We start from the raw sequence: 18,197 nt of genomic DNA, 5'->3' as shown, positions 1-18,197 counted from the left end.
GTGTACATTGCATAAAAGAACTGTATCTTTACTTACAGCTTTATACAAAGCAGAGACATTTGTTGTTGCTAGATCAAGAGAAGAGTTACACTTTTACCATGAGACTCATGGCGAGACTAACGATAACAACGCCCTTTACGTGGCAGGACAATTCGACAAAATAGACCGGTGTGGTCTTGAACACTTGTCAAGGTCATTTAATTTCGTAATCCTGATGCACCGCAGTTAATTAAGTATTACTAAATAGTTAAAAAAAATAGATGCTAGCTTATCGTGTTCACTAAAGCTAAGGCAACCAATTAAAATGTGGTAAACTATCTACGAGCGGTTCTTAATCTTGACCATTTGCTTTAACCAGGGATCAGTATATGCTAATCAACCAAGCTGTTTCTAGGTCGTCATAAATACCAGCTGACACTGACTTCATGATAATTACCTTAACGTATTCACTGGAGCCATGGCAGTGTCCTAGTAAGGTTGCTAGTAAATGTCCGAACTGCTTTATGTCGCGGCTATAGCAACTCTGTTCGTCGGCCGCCGAGTTTGTGAACGCACCTGCATCATTTGCCATAGACGCTTGAGAAAACCCACCCAGAACGGCTTTGATCGGAGGTACCTGTAAAACGCGTCGATCGTGTCAAATTCACTTCATAGACCTCATTCGTGATGGCGGGAATAATCGTCAATCTTTTATTTGCACGCTTAAAAGCCTTCTTGGTCACGCTCTTGGGTGAAATTGTTATTTCATTACACTAGCTCACTTGCTAGCCAGTCCAAGAACACTAATTTTAGATAAATATCAAATGAAGCCCCACATGTATGGAAGAGGTGTACAGAAACAATTTTAAAACTTTCTTAAGTGAAACCCATTTCAAAAGCGTTTTTCTGCACATTAAGACACACGGTTTTTATTTTCTTCTACATTTCATCTATTATTGTTCATTAGACCGGAGTTGGCACCACAACACATCTATCGTGAGAGACTTTAGGCGAGATTAGGCGAGGATAATTTGATGGCCTAAAACATCAGTAATCTACTCACTCTTGGACACTGTCTGATCAAAATGTTGCCAGTTGTGATGTTGTTATGAGCTATTCCATGATCCAGAAGATGTTCTATGGCGGTGATGACGTCACAAGCTACAGCACATACCGCGTCGAGGTCGATAACAACTCCTTTCTCCGAAAGAAAATCTTCTAAAGTGGAGCTCGACTCAAAATCGTAACAAATGAGCCTTAAAAAAATTCAGAAGGAAATGAAGAGTTAATTAAGGGGAGAACGTAAAGTAAATTTTTTTTAATCAATCAACACTCACAATGTTAACAAGGATTACAAAATGAAAATTAAATTAAGTTAAAATAATTCAAAGTTTTATCGGTCATGTTCTTACTTTGGTTTAACGAGACAACTACAGTTTAAATGACCGTAAATTAAATGAACAGAGTTACGCCAATGATAACCTACCAACTACTTTCTTGTATCCCATGAATCTTCTTCTTGCCATGTTCAATACTCTGTTCAGACGCTGAAAATCAACAACAGCACTATAATGAAAAGGCCACTCAGAAATTTAGCAGCCCACCGTTATCTGAAGCAAAACTGGGTATTTCTACTCTGTTAATCCCTTGCCTCTCTTACGATATACTATATAAAGTATCACAAGCCTTAAATATGTCAAACTTGATAATCAGCCTAGAATTAATCACGTGTGATCAGCTTTTTCCAGGAAAAGCTTGTAGTGCGCGGAAAGATTGAAGACTAAAAAAAGCCATGCCATTATTGGCACCTGACTACTCCGTTACACCTTTCCTTCCACCCCTGGCTACTTAGTATGTATTAGCACGCCGTTCGATTGTATCTGCCTGTTAAGACACGTGACTTAGCTACTATACTAAAGATCATCAGATCCATTTAGATTATTTCAATTCAAAACCTCGTCAACTAAGTTTACTCCGTTCATGAATGGCACTCTTGTTTTGAGCGAGAAACTATAGCCTTTCAGAGCTTCTCCTGTTTTGCTGTGGATTTTGGTTTTTCGCCTTCTTTAGCTAAATCTGCGAAATGTGTATATTTTTCATATACATGTGCAGAAATATCGGATGAATTCTTAATAAAAATGCTCACTTACCTTTAGAGTGCCAGCGATAATGAAGAAGATTGTCTTGCGGGTCTTCATTAATAGACAGACCTTGAACTATATCTATCTCTCGAGTCCAGTCTTCCTTCATTTCCTTTCCGAAGTACTTCAGTAATACCATACCAAGTACTCCTTCTTCCTCGCACCAAGCTGTGACGTAACCCTACATCGCAAGGAGACAGAAAGGGGACACAATTTCCTCGTTTGCAATATCGTTTTGCGTTTGCATAATAGGACCGTTCATAGGAGCACTTACGGAAATATCGGTCGATGTATTCATGGTCTGTTTATAATGACAAGGCTACATGTATGTTAGAAACCTACCTTTCATTTACTTCAGTTGGTATCTATCGAAAAGTTCAGTGATATATCTTTGAAAGGTTCTTACCGTTGAACGCTTTCCTGTAGTGTCTTCTTTAAAGATATCCACTACTTCGATCAGCTTTAACTTAGTCTTCACTTGTTTACTTCGCTGTTCCTTTTTTTCCACAATTCTTTTAACCGGTCGAGGACTGGATTCAGCAATAGATACTAAAGTGTTTTCAGCATACGTTCCCAGGTAGTCCTTAGATTGATCTAGAAATAGACAGGAAAAGATAACACGGTAACGGAGTTCGTAGCCAACTTGGAAAAAAGGTTCAGATAAGGAACCATGACAACTTCATAAGGGGCTCTCAGCTCTCGGGCAGGTCTTTTTAAATATGCAACTTGTAATAATTTTCAAAGTGACTGAAAGTTATAGATTTATATTAAGATATAAAAACAAAAGTGCATTTTTTCCAAGAAATCATCGCCTTTTAAGTCCATGGAAAAATGTAATAACAGTTCAATATAGAAAAAGTGAATCTTGCCATTTTTCGACCCACCTCCAGCGCGACTATTCAAAGACTTCATAACCATGCCAGTAACATCTCTCCTCTTTCTGGTTAAGCTTCGTTTCGTTCTCTCGGTAGAAAATGTATAAAGAATTGGATTAAGTGAAGAGTTAAGCGGAAGAACAAACACTGCGATCCACACGAAGGCAATTTTGTCCGGATCGTGGAAATTTCCTGTCAGGGACAAAATGCTGATAATTATTATAGGCATCCAACAGCAGAAGTCGGTCATCACAATACAAATAAGTCTCTTGGCCATTGCAGATTCTTTGTTCATACTCGTTGATCGAACAGCGCGGGCAGCGCGCTTGACGGTCCAGAACATTAAGATATACGCCACCAAGATAAACGCGAACGAAACGAAGTTTAAACCGATGAAAAAAGAAACGGAATATTCCCAGCCGGCAGGGGTTCCTTCCGATAGCTGAAGAGGAAGGCAAACAGCTGAGCGACTGTAAAAACCGAAATCACCACTTTTATCGTAAAAATAGTCTATTCCGGTGATTGGTATCACAGAGATGACTACGCCAAGTATCCACACGGTTGCGCAGGTGAATACGGCATACTTGTATGTAAGACGCTTGAACTTGAAAGGGAAGATGATGCAAATAAATCGGTCGATGGTGATGACTGTTAAAATCAGCACAGATACCTCGCTTGAGAGCATGGATAGGACTCCAATAATTTGACAGCCTATACCAGCCCTCCATTTTGTGTCATGCTTAAAATATTCACCCCGCCATCTCGCGTCCACAATTGCTATTGTCAAAAGATAGACACCCATAAACATGTCGGCTACGGCAAGATTTGTCAGCAAGAATGAATGAACCCTGTTCTCTTCTTTATCAACTATTCGCCATATTATGACCAGAAGGTTGCCGAAGAAGGCGAGGATTCCAAGAATCCAAATGCAGATCTGAAGCGTTTTGTTCTTCATGAGGTCGTCACAGCTGGAGAACTCATCAGTAGGAGAATCACAAGTAATTCCTTCCACGGATTTCTTAGCGTAGCAACAAAGGATGAAACGATCTAGTTTCCTGTTGGGATTTTTCAAGACGAAAACACTTTACATCTGAGCTACAATGTAATCAATCAAATAAGAAATGATACGTTGGATAATATAAATACCCATATAAAGTGTCCACTGACAATTTCAATCATTATGAAGTATCCATTTTAGATAGACAAAAAAGCGTAGCTATTACAATATCAATTGTAAAAAACTCACAGATACTTAAGGCTATTCAGCTCGTTGAATGCATCTGAAGGTACTCTGGCTAATTTATTGTTGTCCAAGTACCTGTTTTATTAAGCAAGAAGAACATTTGATTGATCTGTTCAAAACTTTTTATTTGCAGTTGAATATCTGCACACAGGCTTGATGAAATGGATAAAGTTAATACTTAATCACTGCACAAAGAATGGTCTTAAGCTATTTGGAAAACGAATTGTTCAAACTTAAACTGATGAACAAGGGTGAACTCAAATAAAAGCGTTCGATAGTTAATACGTCCTTTGGTTCAATCTCAGACTGGTCAAGCATTGTAATTTACTTCTCTCTTACCACTGACCTCATTTATTCTACGAATTCTTCAGTGGAGATAAATCCCCATAGGGAGACTCCCTCAAGGCTGAAAATTCAAACAACTTACAAATATTTCAGTGCACTGAGCCCTTGAAGCGTTTCCTTTGTCACTGTTCTCATCTCATTTCTGCTTAGATTTCTGTCGAGTGAGAGACATGAAACAAAATCTCAACACGATTTATAGGCGAATTTGTTTCAGCGAAAACCCTCTTCACATGCATTTCAATGTCACTTCTCAGTCTACTTTAAACAATGAGCACAATCAAAATTCCATTAAGAAAACTATCATGGTTTGAACAAGAAGTTATCAAATTTTCCCTTTACAGCAGATAGAGTAATTTGAGGAGACATTAATTTACTCATTTCAGTACTCACAAGACTTCCAGCTTGGAGAGATCTTTGAATAAGCCATTTGGCAATGCTGTTAGCTTGTTTTCCTGAAGGTACCTTATAAAGATTAGAAGTCCATTATTACGTTTCGAATATGATTTATAAAGTATTAAGGTTAGACATATGGCTTCCAATTCACCGTGTAACTAAACTCCTCATCCTAACCCTTCGGTTTGTTTTGAATAGCAATGGTATGACTTTGGCGATTGGCTTAGAACAAAAGAAAACCTTTTACTTACAAATGGGTCATCTTGCTTTTGTTGTCAAAAACGCCATTCTGCAAATTCATCAGTTGGTTTGCGCGTAAACCTCTAAAAACAAAGCCAAAATAATGCTTTAAAAGTTTCTCAATCTTTGTCAGCTTTCAAATTTTATTGAAAATAAGTACTTACAAAACATTCAAATTTGACTGTGCATCAAACACTCCACTTCTGATACTGCTAAGAAGGTTACTTCCTAAGTCACTGAAATAAAATAGACAGTTTCTTGAGCCCACTCAATCGAGATCTTGTCGATCGTCGCTTCATGATGTTATGCAATGAGAAAGAATGAGATTATATTTGGAGATACTCACAGGACTTTTAAATTAGGGAGCTCGCTGAATGCTCCAATAGGAAGAATTCGAAGAAAGTTAGAATTCAGTCTCCTGGCGAGAACACAAGAAAGCCTCACAATAAGATTCTAACAGTTCATTTCAACAAATCTAAGCGATAATGCGAGACGGATTCATTGAGAAGATCTCCTCTGGAGCACTGATCTATGCTTTCTCTTACGTCCTCAAAAGTTGTCTTATCTAGAGGAGTCGTCGTCAACCCTCTCATCAACGCATACTACGTTACCCTGGCTATCCATTTATCCCATGATTCCTTCAGGATAATAATCGTTCGAATAAAGCAATGAGGAGGAATGTCCCTATCGGCCATGGGGACATTCGAGATGAGAAAGCTGACAACTTCCCTGACAAATTTACTGTTAAGGATTCTCTGGAATGTACTAATTCATATTTATTAAACTATAATCGCCATCCAATACTCACAGCGTAGAAACAGAAGATACGTTTTGAAAACATTCTTCATCCAGGTGGAGCAGATTATTAAAGCTAAGGTCACTGTTTCAAAGAGAACATGTAACTTGTTAATTTGATATCTCTAAAATGTATGGTTTTTCAAGTAGAATTATTCAACTTGTATTCGAAGATCTTTCAAGGTATTGAATGTAGCCAGAACCATGAAGAGTCCTACTTTAATTGTGCTCTCCATACTGCAGAATAAAATTCGTAGACATATGGTACACTATGAAATATATCATTTTTGTCTCAGTGAACCTTAAAATAGCGTGAAGAATCAGAGGGTTGGTTAAACATACATACATCTATTTGACATCTAAAAGGTTTTTTCATTTCAAGGAAAACCTAGCACTACCATTTATAAAAACAGAGAATATGGCGTTCAACTCACATATACTCGAGTGTTTTAAGGTCTGAAAACTCCTTCTCACGAAGTTGCGAGATCCGATTTTGACGAAAAACCCTGGTAAATATGATCGTAATAGAGACACATTATCTTTACAGTAAAAATATGGCCTTCATACGGAATCACCTGAACTTGAACTTAAGTTAATAATCAAGGAAACCTTAGCAGTAGGCTACAATTCACTGAACAAAATGATTGAAAGAGGAAAAAAAGTCCCTCAGAGTAATCTCCCTTGCCAAAATTATCAATAAACAGCTTAATGTGTGCACGTAAACAATGTAGAGAGTTTACGCATTACGATTACTGATTAAATTTCCTTTAACCCTATATGAACAAAGCGTTAGGGTCGGTTTTTTGTTTAATAACCTTTTGCGAACATAGATCTATTTTTTCACGTCAAAATATTTCCATTTCAGAAAGTAAAAGGCTGGAAAAAGCTATTGTTGTTTGCCGTTTGACGATTGCCGTAGACATCATGTCAAATCTCTTTAATTTGTTCCTTGTGCGTAGGAAGAAGGACTGGGTGATTGTAAGTATAATGAGTAGTGATAATGATGGTAACCAGGAAAACGGTTAAACATACACTGCTCCAGTATTTGAGGGAAGATTACTCGGTACAGCCAGCAAATTTTCTCCAATAACCAGAATCCTCTTGTCGTATACTTCACCAAACTCCTTACACTCGCAGCTTGATGGGCACTCTAAAAGCGATTTTCGACATTCAGTTACTATCTAACATCATCCTTCAATCCTTTCATCATTTGGATAAAAACTGGAAAAAATTATCTCAAGTAGTCAGTTTATTGATGAAGATTCATTTACCTCGATGAAGTGAGCAAGACGATCCTTCCCAATCTTGAGCTGAAAAATGGAAAACGTAGATATAGCCACCAATTTGAAGTTAAGGCATTATTTACGACTAGCCCTAATGGCTTTGTCACAGTCACTGATATTACCCTTGCTATTGCGGTTCAAAACTTCTTTTTTTCCCAAGGTGGAATCTCAAGCTCGGAAATTGTTATATCTCTCACAACAAGCACAGATTTTGCCATACGATTTTCTCAATTTAGCACTATTAATTCTGATGCAGAGAAGTGGGAGAAAAACCAAGTATCGCTAAAGGTACTCCACTACGCATTTCAGTGGGCATTTTACCTTTGTTTAGAGTAAAGATTGAATACTGCACCGCATCAAACTCTCTGCCGCGAGCTAATTGACAAAGTTTCATATTTCACCTAAAAACATCTCCACCTAATGTTTAAGAAAGTGACCCATAGACCAATTAAGCCTACTTCAACCGCAAGTTGCATTGATTTGGTCTTCCATTGCATTTTTATCTTTTAATTCCAGAACTTTTAATTCAAGATTTATACATATTAAACAGGTCGATATATTTTCAAAATTTAAAATTATTGAGATATAACATACTTCTAATAGAATGATAAAAGGCCTTAAATCTTGTCATTCGCAAACCCTCAACACAGCGGAGAACAATCGTGAAATGGTTTGATGAGGAAATGACAACTGGAGGATGCATATAGCCGCAAAATTTTCCTATCGCGGTCGCAGATAAATCACGTCCATCAAAGATTTGGAGGAAACACCTCTCGCATGTGGGGTGGTTCGTGAGTAAAAACTCTTGGAATTCCAAACGAATGATATGGTTTTTCTGGACGGTGATGTGCCATTTGCAAAAAGTATCATCTGGAAGATTTCCAGGATATGAAGGAGAGAAGAAATATCCTATTTCGTTGGTTAAGTTCTCGTGGCAAGCTGAAAGAGAAACAACAGATGAAGGCGAGAACGTTAAGAAGTGTCTGCCTTAACAACCTGACTGGTGTCACTATCATTAGACACGAAGTACATGTGCAGTGCCTCGTGAGCGCAAATAACAGCAGCAGCGTCGTCCCAGAGTTGCGCGATAACAATTTCAATTGCTTCGAAAACACAATTGTTTCAAAGTTTAGTGGTAATGGCGTCCTTACGTAATTTGATAAAAAAATTATTCCTCTTTCTATCTAATCACATTGCTATACTCCACCTTCTTTCGCCGACAGTGGCATCACTCTGCAAGTTGTTCCCTCGTCGATGTACAGCCCTGTCAACGCTATCAAATCTTCTCTCCTCTCCATTTCCGCTTTTATAAGCACCTTTCTCAGTAATGAAACAATTTCTGCAATTAAGAGGCTGTCTCTCTTATTTCCACCCGGTCAATTTTGCGTCAAAAATAATTTTGCCTGAAACTCTGTCAGCAGAAAGACTTTACCTAGGAAAGAACTAAATTAGATTTGGTTTGATTCGAAATAATTTTCTGACTGCATTAGGGGCCATAATTATTTCCCAGTCCGTAGGGACCGTTGCAACGTCTCGAAAATTGAAAAATAGGCATATTTTGTAACATTGTAAAATATTTGATTCGCATAGTTAAGCCACAAAATTTATATCAGATTGCTTAAAGACCTTTCTAGTTTGCCAAGAAAGTTAGAATTTGCCCTCTCGATATATTTGAAAAGGCGAATTTTAGCATATTCTGACCACTAGAAATCGCCATCGGCCGATGGCCGTAAATAACCTTGATTTAGACGTTAAGTTTTGGGATTTGGGACCTGGTTGACGATTCTATCCTACACAGCCGTTAAGTTTAGACCTTTATAGGCAAAAATATGCAAAACCCCCTGTACGTTTTCGATTTTTCAAAAGTTATGACCGTTTGAATCAGCACATGTACGAGCATTCGCGATTTTTTCGCCTACACCAAAATCGAACCACTGGAGCAGATTTCGTCATAAATACAGCTTACCCGCTTTGCAGCCCGCTTCATGGCTCACTTTAGAATTTTTCTAATAACCAAATTGGTGAAATCCATGATAACTTTAACAAATAGCTAGGTATTGCCTTCGAAAAGTAGGTGGCATCCATCGTGATTCGTGGTATCAAAACAAATGTCGGAATTGGCCACATTTCGCGGTGAATCACCCATTTAACATCGCTGCAGAGCTGAATTTTTTCCAAAATCAGAATATAATCTCTCCATGTCTGGAAGCTGAGGGAGAAATGAAGGTTTTAGGCTTCTGAAGTGAAGAAATAATCGCGTAAATTTAGATCCAGTTCGATGTTATACTGTTTTCACAAGGGTCCGCACAAAAGAGAAGACCGCTGATAGCTTGTGCCGTACGTTGTGCCGTATGGTTTTGTTTTGTATCCCAATGTAATATTTGGGGAGGAAAAATTTTGGATGAAAAGAATAAATGCTTTTATCTGGAGTTTGATATAATATAATTAATAAATCAACTTCAAATATCCTGAGCTTGCTTCTCTCGGTTCCGCGTCGATTGTGTCCACAGAAAAGCAACATGTCAATAGCCGGAGAAATCATAGGTTAATGTGAAATTTCAGATATTCCTCGCTCCCCAAACTGGTGAAATTTATGACAACTCTAGCAAATACCTCCAAAATTCAGCGGTCGGCATCTATCGATACTCTTATTTGACTCGTTGTTGCGAACTAAACTCGAAAACTAAAGCCATGTTTCCTGCTTAATGTCCCGTTGAAACTTTGGATTGCAGCTGCATTCTCTTCAAGAATCAGTCATAGAACTCCACTTGTAAGTCTATGTGTCGAAGTTTGGGGTTTTGGAATTTAAATCTGAACGATTGCAATATCGCACATAACAGAGGTCCGCATTAACCATTGCGGGTAAACCCGCTGACCCTTTTTTTTTTTTTGGAAGGCCTGCAAGTGTAGTACGGCATGCAAGTATCCACGGGTGAAGTTAGTGGTGTACTGGAATCTAACGAACAGCTCGAACACTCGATACCAGCGGTATCTATCGACGAGAACTTAAGGGCCCAGTCCCTTTTGATTGCATCATACTGGCTTAACCTGCTGACTGTATGCTTTCTAACGTCCAGGTGCAGCTCCAGCTGCGAAAAGGTTTCAAACACTTCAACACATCCAAACACAGAGCATTCAAACAATGGCGTTGTACTCTCTGTTTCCTTGCTGCCCTTTGAACGACGCTTGACCACATGCTTTTCAGGAGGATCATAAACCCTTTAGACTCTATAGTTTGAAGGGACTTTTAACTTTGGTGCTTGATATAAATTACGTCATATGGAATGTACTTCCCTTTACCGATGCCATAACATTTCCAAACTCTCAGACCGATATCTCCATATTCGAAGTTGTGGAAGCTACTAAAATGCTCAATCTTATTCATACAGAGAGTGTTCTTTGATTCGTCTACTATGCTTACTGCAGCTGTTGTTCCCTTCACTGGGTGTTTCGTCAATGCGTATCCTCCGTCCAATGAAAGCTTTAACAACCTCGCTGAAGACTCGCTACAGACTGAAGCCTCTCTGGTTTCGAAAAAGCACTTGCATGCCGTACTACACTTGCAGGCCTTCCAAAAAAAAAAAAGGGTCAGCGGGTTTACCCGCAATGGTTAATGCGGACCTCTGTTATGTGCGATATTGCAATCGTTCAGATTTAAATTCCAAAACCCCAAACTTCGACACATAGACTTACAAGTGGAGTTCTATGACTGATTCTTGAAGAGAATGCAGCTGCAATCCAAAGTTTCAACGGGACATTAAGCAGGAAACATGGCTTTAGTTTTCGAGTTTAGTTCGCAACAACGAGTCAAATAAGAGTATCGATAGATGCCGACCGCTGAATTTTGGAGGTATTTGCTAGAGTTGTCATAAATTTCACCAGTTTGGGGAGCGAGGAATATCTGAAATTTCACATTAACCTATGATTTCTCCGGCTATTGACATGTTGCTTTTCTGTGGACACAATCGACGCGGAACCGAGAGAAGCAAGCTCAGGATATTTGAAGTTGATTTATTAATTATATTATATCAAACTCCAGATAAAAGCATTTATTCTTTTCATCCAAAATTTTTCCTCCCCAAATATTACATTGGGATACAAAACAAAACCATACGGCACAACGTACGGCACAAGCTATCAGCGGTCTTCTCTTTTGTGCGGACCCTTGTGAAAACAGTATAACATCGAACTGGATCTAAATTTACGCGATTATTTCTTCACTTCAGAAGCCTAAAACCTTCATTTCTCCCTCAGCTTCCAGACATGGAGAGATTATATTCTGATTTTGGAAAAAATTCAGCTCTGCAGCGATGTTAAATGGGTGATTCACCGCGAAATGTGGCCAATTCCGACATTTGTTTTGATACCACGAATCACGATGGATGCCACCTACTTTTCGAAGGCAATACCTAGCTATTTGTTAAAGTTATCATGGATTTCACCAATTTGGTTATTAGAAAAATTCTAAAGTGAGCCATGAAGCGGGCTGCAAAGCGGGTAAGCTGTATTTATGACGAAATCTGCTCCAGTGGTTCGATTTTGGTGTAGGCGAAAAAATCGCGAATGCTCGTACATGTGCTGATTCAAACGGTCATAACTTTTGAAAAATCGAAAACGTACAGGGGGTTTTGCATATTTTTGCCTATAAAGGTCTAAACTTAACGGCTGTGTAGGATAGAATCGTCAACCAGGTCCCAAATCCCAAAACTTAACGTCTAAATCAAGGTTATTTACGGCCATCGGCCGATGGCGATTTCTAGTGGTCAGAATATGCTAAAATTCGCCTTTTCAAATATATCGAGAGGGCAAATTCTAACTTTCTTGGCAAACTAGAAAGGTCTTTAAGCAATCTGATATAAATTTTGTGGCTTAACTATGCGAATCAAATATTTTACAATGTTACAAAATATGCCTATTTTTCAATTTTCGAGACGTTGCAACGGTCCCTACGGACTGGGAAATAATTATGGCCCCTAATGCAGTCAGAAAATTATTTCGAATCAAACCAAATCTAATTTAGTTCTTTCCTAGGTAAAGTCTTTCTGCTGACAGAGTTTCAGGCAAAATTATTTTTGACGCAAAATTGACCGGGTGGAAATAAGAGAGACAGCCTCTTAATTACTAATCTGATCGCAGTTTCTAGTGCCTGGAGGCTTTATTAGTGCGCTCACGATGTTGGTATTGCGGGGATGGGATAAGTATGATAGATTAAAGTTCGCGTGGCAACTTAGAAAAGATCTCCACCACATGTAAACGATATGTCCGCACAGTTCTTTTTGAACGGCTTGTTTTTATGTAGCTTATTGTGCCAACATCAAAAAGCTCATGATTTTGTCCATTAGACGAAAGGAAAGAATAAGAAGATCTACTTCCTTTGAGCAAATCTAAGAAAAGGTGAAGAAGCCCAATTCTATACCTGAAAGTATGAAATGGAGCTGAGCTGAACCTGACCATAAACCCAGTTCCCCCGGGTGATGCCTTTTGAGATCCAAATAGGTATTTCACGATACATTTTTGCCTTCTGGTAAACTGTCAGTGCTTTCTTCCCAGGTCCTTGCAGCATGTAACGAAACCGTAGACATCGACTCTTGCCATCATGCGATGCATCGTAAAGAGGACTCACAAAAAGAGCACTTTGATTGACGTGGGCCGTAATGCCATTTGCCACAAGTCTGCCGCCTGGGAACATATTGAGTTCAGTTCTGTTAGCAAAAAGAACTTTAATGTATTCATTCATCAGCAGCCATAAGTTTGTTCACAGACCAAGGGCTAAGATCTTGCCGAACGATTGCCAAAATAATGAAAACCTCTAAACGAAAGTCGCGTAGTAGAGGAAGTCACATTTTTCACTTTTCTTAGCCTTGGATGAACGCAAACTCTAAAAATTGTCCCGCCGTATTTTTACATTTATGCACGATATACTCCAAGTATTAAACAATCATTAGTTCGTAAAGATCCTATCACTGAAGTAGTCAACGATGTTCGAACAAAAAATGACGAAAACGAACAAAACGGCTTGTTGATACTGTATGCCTACCCAAATAAAGAGAAAGGAAGCTTGGAGGGTACTGTCCGCATTATCGAAATAAAAGTTTGTTATGTGACTCAACACGCGTCTACTTTTAAAACTTCTGTCTTTACTTTTCCTAGAATCTTTCTTCTTCTTCCACGAGAAAACAAACAAGTTAGAAAGCATACCATTTTCATAGCGAAAAGACATACCTTACTTATTTAACAGGATTAACAGCATCCTATTAATTACAAGGTAGAATTAAGCTCTACAAATAATTTCTGCTCATTACAGAACACTTGCCTTTTCTGTCTTTACATGCTCTGGAACCTTTAACATCAACTTCTCCAGTTATCTTATCCCTAACTGTTTCCCAGGATTTGGAGTCTCCTGCTTCAGTTCCACAACCATATGACATGCGCAGAACCTCTTTCATTGAGACAGGGTAGCTCCATATATTGAGACCACTCAGTTTGCCAAGAACAGCTGAATCACTGTCGTTCGTTTTCCTAAAGCCAACTTTCATGGTTCCTGCAGGTATTCGAAACACAAATTGCTTTGAATATATTTTATATGGTCACTCAAAATAATTTAACATTTTTTTTCTCTGCAATAATTATCTAATTATTGCTGGCTACCTTCCGTTACAGGTTTTTGACAAAATATATACATTTTTACAATTAACAAAATGACACACTTGAAATACATCGCTACCAAACGGCTAAATCGAATAAGGTCTCGTTCAATTATATTTCCCACTGTCCCAAAAGAGCGCAATCAAATGGATAAAGTCCAACACACTCCACCTTCCACGCTGTTGCCTCTTGGCTTCTGCTAAAGAACGTGTAATATGCATCAAATATGTAACATGTATGTATGATTTATAACTAACACCTTCCAAATCAACTTGAAATATTTGATTTTTTTCCTTTTGCTTTTTCTTTGGTTTTTTTTTAGTTGTTTTCCACCTGTGAGAATAATTTATTTTCTTGTTATTACCAGCCGTCCAAAATTCAGAATTAGGTTCCCTCCTACGAGCTTCATTAAAATTCCTGTGACCATCTTTGAATACAGCTAGTAGTCCGATGTTCCCATCCAGTAGCACACACACGTAGTGCCAAGAATCATCTGTCATGCCCATTGAATATTGACTGTGTACGAAAAGTAATGGACAAAAGAGTTCTAAATGAGGGAGAAATATCTTTTAGGAAGAAAACAGTGTATACAGAAATATGTTATTCATCTTTTAACGAGCTTTGAATAAAAAATGGAAGGAAACGCTCATAACAAGATAAACTCCATCTATCTCTCCTTCATAACCGTGCTTAAAAGTTACCATTTTTCTTTTCCAAAATGAATCATATCTCTATCATCGTTGAATTAAAATGTTTTAAAAATCATAAGTTCCCCTGTTTTGAAATTTCGAAGGGTAACATAACCGTTCGAAATTTCTCTGCAAATACTCTGGAAAGTTAAGCATGAATGCTGTGATCTTGGAAAACGCCCAGTAACCCATACACGCCCGAATGGCGGGGGTCATATATGCGGATCCCGGAAAAAGCTGCCGCTCTGGCTATTTCAGATTTTTATCTTTAGATTAAATAGTTTTTTTTGCGTAACCCACGTACAAGTCATGACTTAATAACACATTATCAAAAACAAAGCAAAAATAAAACACAAATAAAAACTTTTCGATACCTTCTGTGGTTTCTCAATAGAATATCAAAGGTGTTGTTACCACAATAGAGCCCAAATATTAGCGTTTCGTTTTGATCTTCAGATGCCTCAGTTCTATATTCGATAAAAAAACCAACATTTGACGTCTTTAACCAAAAGCAAATGGTGAATCCCCCTTTCGCCTGTCGAATGTCTGAGAATGAGACATAGCCACGGCTACTGTCAGGGAAGTGGATCTCGTAGTTTTCATCGCTGATTATCCCTAAAGCAGAAATATAACATTAAAAATGCACCCTCCTTCAGTCTTCAATCTCCGTAAGAAGCTATCAAGCTTGTTTTAGGCGTTAAGTTAGTACAGCGGAGCGAAAGCGAAAGAGAAAATAATGAATGACACAATGTGCCAAAACAACCAACCTTTATCATCGGCGTCACTACCTATATTGTCAAGATCTCTGTATTTCATTCTTTTCCAACCCCGCGTAATATTCCATCCGCACGATTCCACTGATGTCTCGCACGGACGATCATCTAACAAGAGTTAGAGAGGAAAGTTACCTAATAGTAGTAATTGTTAAAGTAGGAGCATTAGTAGCAGTTGTAGCGATAGAAGTAGTAGTAATAGTAGTTGTAATAGTAGTTGTGGTTGTAGAAGTAGTAGTAGTAGTAGTAGAAGAAGTAGTAGTAGTAATAGTAGTTGTAGTTGTAGTATAAGTAGTAGTAGTAGTAGTAGTAGTAGTAGTAGTAGTAGTAGTAGTAGTAGTAGTAGTAGTAGTAGTAGTAGTAGTAGTAGTAGTAGTAGTAGTAGATGTAGTAGTAGTAGTAGTGGTGGTAGTAGAAGTAGTAGGTTTACAATGTTATTCTTTCAGTACCTTGACAGCCATACAGCTCTACTCGCATAGATATATGACCATACCAAGACACTGGTTGAAAGCGGATAAAACGTGCTGTGATGGGTGGGTCAAGTTCATTATAAACAATAGAATTCTGATCTTCGTTTCCATCAAAAACCTGAAAAAAAAAAAGAGTAATAAAAAATCTCCCCACTGCGTCAGGCTTAATTGTGTATAAGGTGGTGCCAAGAAGATTGTACCCCTCAATTGCAAGTGTAAGGGCAGGATAAGTAAAAAAATACACATTTTTTTTAATGTTTTCCTGATCCTTTTTCTAAAAAACAAGCAGACAAAATCTAATCACCTTCCCTGCTGTATCTCCTGGTTCCCGATAAAAATGGAAGATTTTACCATCTTCACTGTATTGCAGTCTGTACTTCGTTACCCACTGGCTGGCATCATGTCTTCCTTGAGTAGCCACACGGGTCACATTATTACTTTGATCAAGAAGGTCGATCTGAAGCCATTGACTGGAATTGTTATTACCAGCTGACCAAGATCCTCCTGAACCTCCGGTTGCGTTAGAGTTAAGTCTCCCCTGCATTGCAGCATGAGCATCGTCCAGTTGAGAAGAAGAACTTAATTGCCCGTCTGTTATTGAACTATTTCCCAAACCGAGAGGTTCCTGACATTCTAAACGTTTAACGAAATATTTGAGCAAAATTTAAAATTATTATTTTCAGTAGATCACGGTACAGGATTAAATTGTACAACAAAATGACACGAAGTAGATTGTATCTCGATAGCGAATGAAAGCAATGCACATAACTTTCTTCTCCATAATCAAATGATGCACGATGAAGTCGGGTTGATAATCAATACTGGGTTTCATTCATCGTCAGCATAATGCATATCGAATGAATTGTTTCGTTTAATAGTCATGAACCTTGTCTTCCATTCTCACCTCGACAGCCGTAAAGCTCTATCCTCATTGACACGTGGTTAAACCAAACTTGAGGTCGAAAGCGAACGAAGCGTGCTTTTATGGGTGGCTCTAGTTCATGGAAAACGATAGTGCTTCTATCTGAGTTACCATCAAACTCCTGGGGAAGAGAATTGGAAAAGTGTTAATAACCCAAGGATATATGTTCTTCTAAACATACTTTTGAGTCTGCGACTTGATAGGAGGTCATTTAAACATATGAACGATTTTTGTTTCCCCAATATCTGTCTCGAAGTTTTGTCGGCTTTTAATTTTATGCTGTTTACGAAATGAAACCTTGTCGTTGTTCATAAATTTTTGAGTTACATTTCATTATCATTATTTGTGTGGTCTGCTATAGGGAATAAATAGAAATTTTGAATTAGGTAATAACGAATGAATATTGGAATATGTAAGGAGGCAAACCAACAAGTAGGCTGCCCGATTGTTTTGTAAATTAAAGAGAATTATTTCAATACATTAAATTATTTAACCTTGTCAATATTTTTTCCTCTTTCCTTATAAAACTGAAGTTCAGCCTCATCATTACCAGACTGCAGCTTGTATTTGATTACCCATTGGCTATATTCATCTCTCCCCTGTGTTCCTACACGCGTAACTTTGGCGTACTGACTACCTAGATCCACCTGAAGCCATTGTTGAACATCGTTTCTGCTAGCTGACCAAGCTCCAGATTTCTTCCTATTTGCTTTAAACTTTAGTCTGGCTTGAGACGCAGCATGGTGATCGTCCCAGATAGAAAAGGCTGTGATTTGCGCATCAGCGATTGCACCATTTTCCATGCCAAGAGCTTGTTGACAGTCTGATATGTTGATGGATACTACGGGAAGAAAACCCATGGAGTAAGGGGCTTGAATGAAGGTTAAGATATAAGCGAAGAGTTTTGATCTCTTCCTTACTTGTTTCCTTCTAATCTACATGTAGGATTCTCCACTTTAAATAGAAAAACGAAATTGAATATTATGCTGTTTACCTTCTCTACAATGTCAACTCAGTTGATTAAACCAAATTACCTTATTTTCCAATAACTTTGTTTGCAACATAAGGAGGTTTAAGCAAATTATAATCGGAGCGCATCAACTAAGGACAAGAAACAACTTGAGAGGCAATTTCAGTACACAACAATTTAAAAATCTTCTGCACACCTGATAGCTTTAAATGTTAATACATTCCTTACCCCCACTGACATCTTCCAGACAACCGTAAAGCTCTGTCCTCATAGAAATGTGACGGTACCAGGCCTGTGGTCTAATCTGGATATAGCGAGCTTTGACTGGTGGGTTGATTCTATTATAAACAATTGTATCCCGGTCTCTGTTTCCATCAAAATTCTGAATGGAAAGGCAGTAAACCATAATTTTAAAAAATGCTCCAGGTATCATT

General features: G+C 38.2%; 1 protein-coding gene across 1 annotated transcript in view; it reads right to left on the bottom strand.

Annotated features, from left to right (window-relative positions):
* The window catches only part of LOC113685629 (uncharacterized), a 43,368-nt gene that overhangs the window by 3,232 nt on the left and 21,939 nt on the right, over positions 1–18,197 (bottom strand). The window contains exons 37-64 of the mRNA XM_089205018.1: positions 17,992–18,145; positions 17,288–17,634; positions 16,776–16,914; positions 16,176–16,504; positions 15,851–15,989; positions 15,396–15,509; positions 15,003–15,243; positions 14,304–14,455; positions 13,608–13,835; positions 12,711–12,973; positions 8,502–8,610; positions 7,889–8,233; positions 7,283–7,321; positions 7,044–7,161; positions 6,446–6,517; positions 6,025–6,096; positions 5,563–5,634; positions 5,381–5,452; positions 5,228–5,299; positions 4,974–5,045; positions 4,666–4,737; positions 4,242–4,313; positions 3,005–4,050; positions 2,527–2,714; positions 2,130–2,301; positions 1,466–1,526; positions 1,043–1,235; positions 437–616 (exon numbers count right to left, since the gene is read on the bottom strand). Of these exons, the coding sequence (XP_089061144.1) occupies positions 437–616; positions 1,043–1,235; positions 1,466–1,526; positions 2,130–2,301; positions 2,527–2,714; positions 3,005–4,050; positions 4,242–4,313; positions 4,666–4,737; positions 4,974–5,045; positions 5,228–5,299; positions 5,381–5,452; positions 5,563–5,634; positions 6,025–6,096; positions 6,446–6,517; positions 7,044–7,161; positions 7,283–7,321; positions 7,889–8,233; positions 8,502–8,610; positions 12,711–12,973; positions 13,608–13,835; positions 14,304–14,455; positions 15,003–15,243; positions 15,396–15,509; positions 15,851–15,989; positions 16,176–16,504; positions 16,776–16,914; positions 17,288–17,634; positions 17,992–18,145 (5,133 nt within the window). The remainder of the gene's footprint in view (positions 1–436; positions 617–1,042; positions 1,236–1,465; positions 1,527–2,129; positions 2,302–2,526; positions 2,715–3,004; positions 4,051–4,241; positions 4,314–4,665; positions 4,738–4,973; positions 5,046–5,227; positions 5,300–5,380; positions 5,453–5,562; positions 5,635–6,024; positions 6,097–6,445; positions 6,518–7,043; positions 7,162–7,282; positions 7,322–7,888; positions 8,234–8,501; positions 8,611–12,710; positions 12,974–13,607; positions 13,836–14,303; positions 14,456–15,002; positions 15,244–15,395; positions 15,510–15,850; positions 15,990–16,175; positions 16,505–16,775; positions 16,915–17,287; positions 17,635–17,991; positions 18,146–18,197) is intronic.

The sequence above is a fragment of the Pocillopora damicornis genome, chromosome 4, assembly GCF_964200805.1.
Source record: "Pocillopora damicornis chromosome 4, jaPocDami1.2, whole genome shotgun sequence".
Classification (NCBI taxonomy): Eukaryota; Metazoa; Cnidaria; class Anthozoa; order Scleractinia; family Pocilloporidae; genus Pocillopora; species Pocillopora damicornis.
The sequence above is the reverse complement of the archived record's forward strand: the minus strand, read 5'-3'. Positions and strand labels throughout refer to the sequence as shown.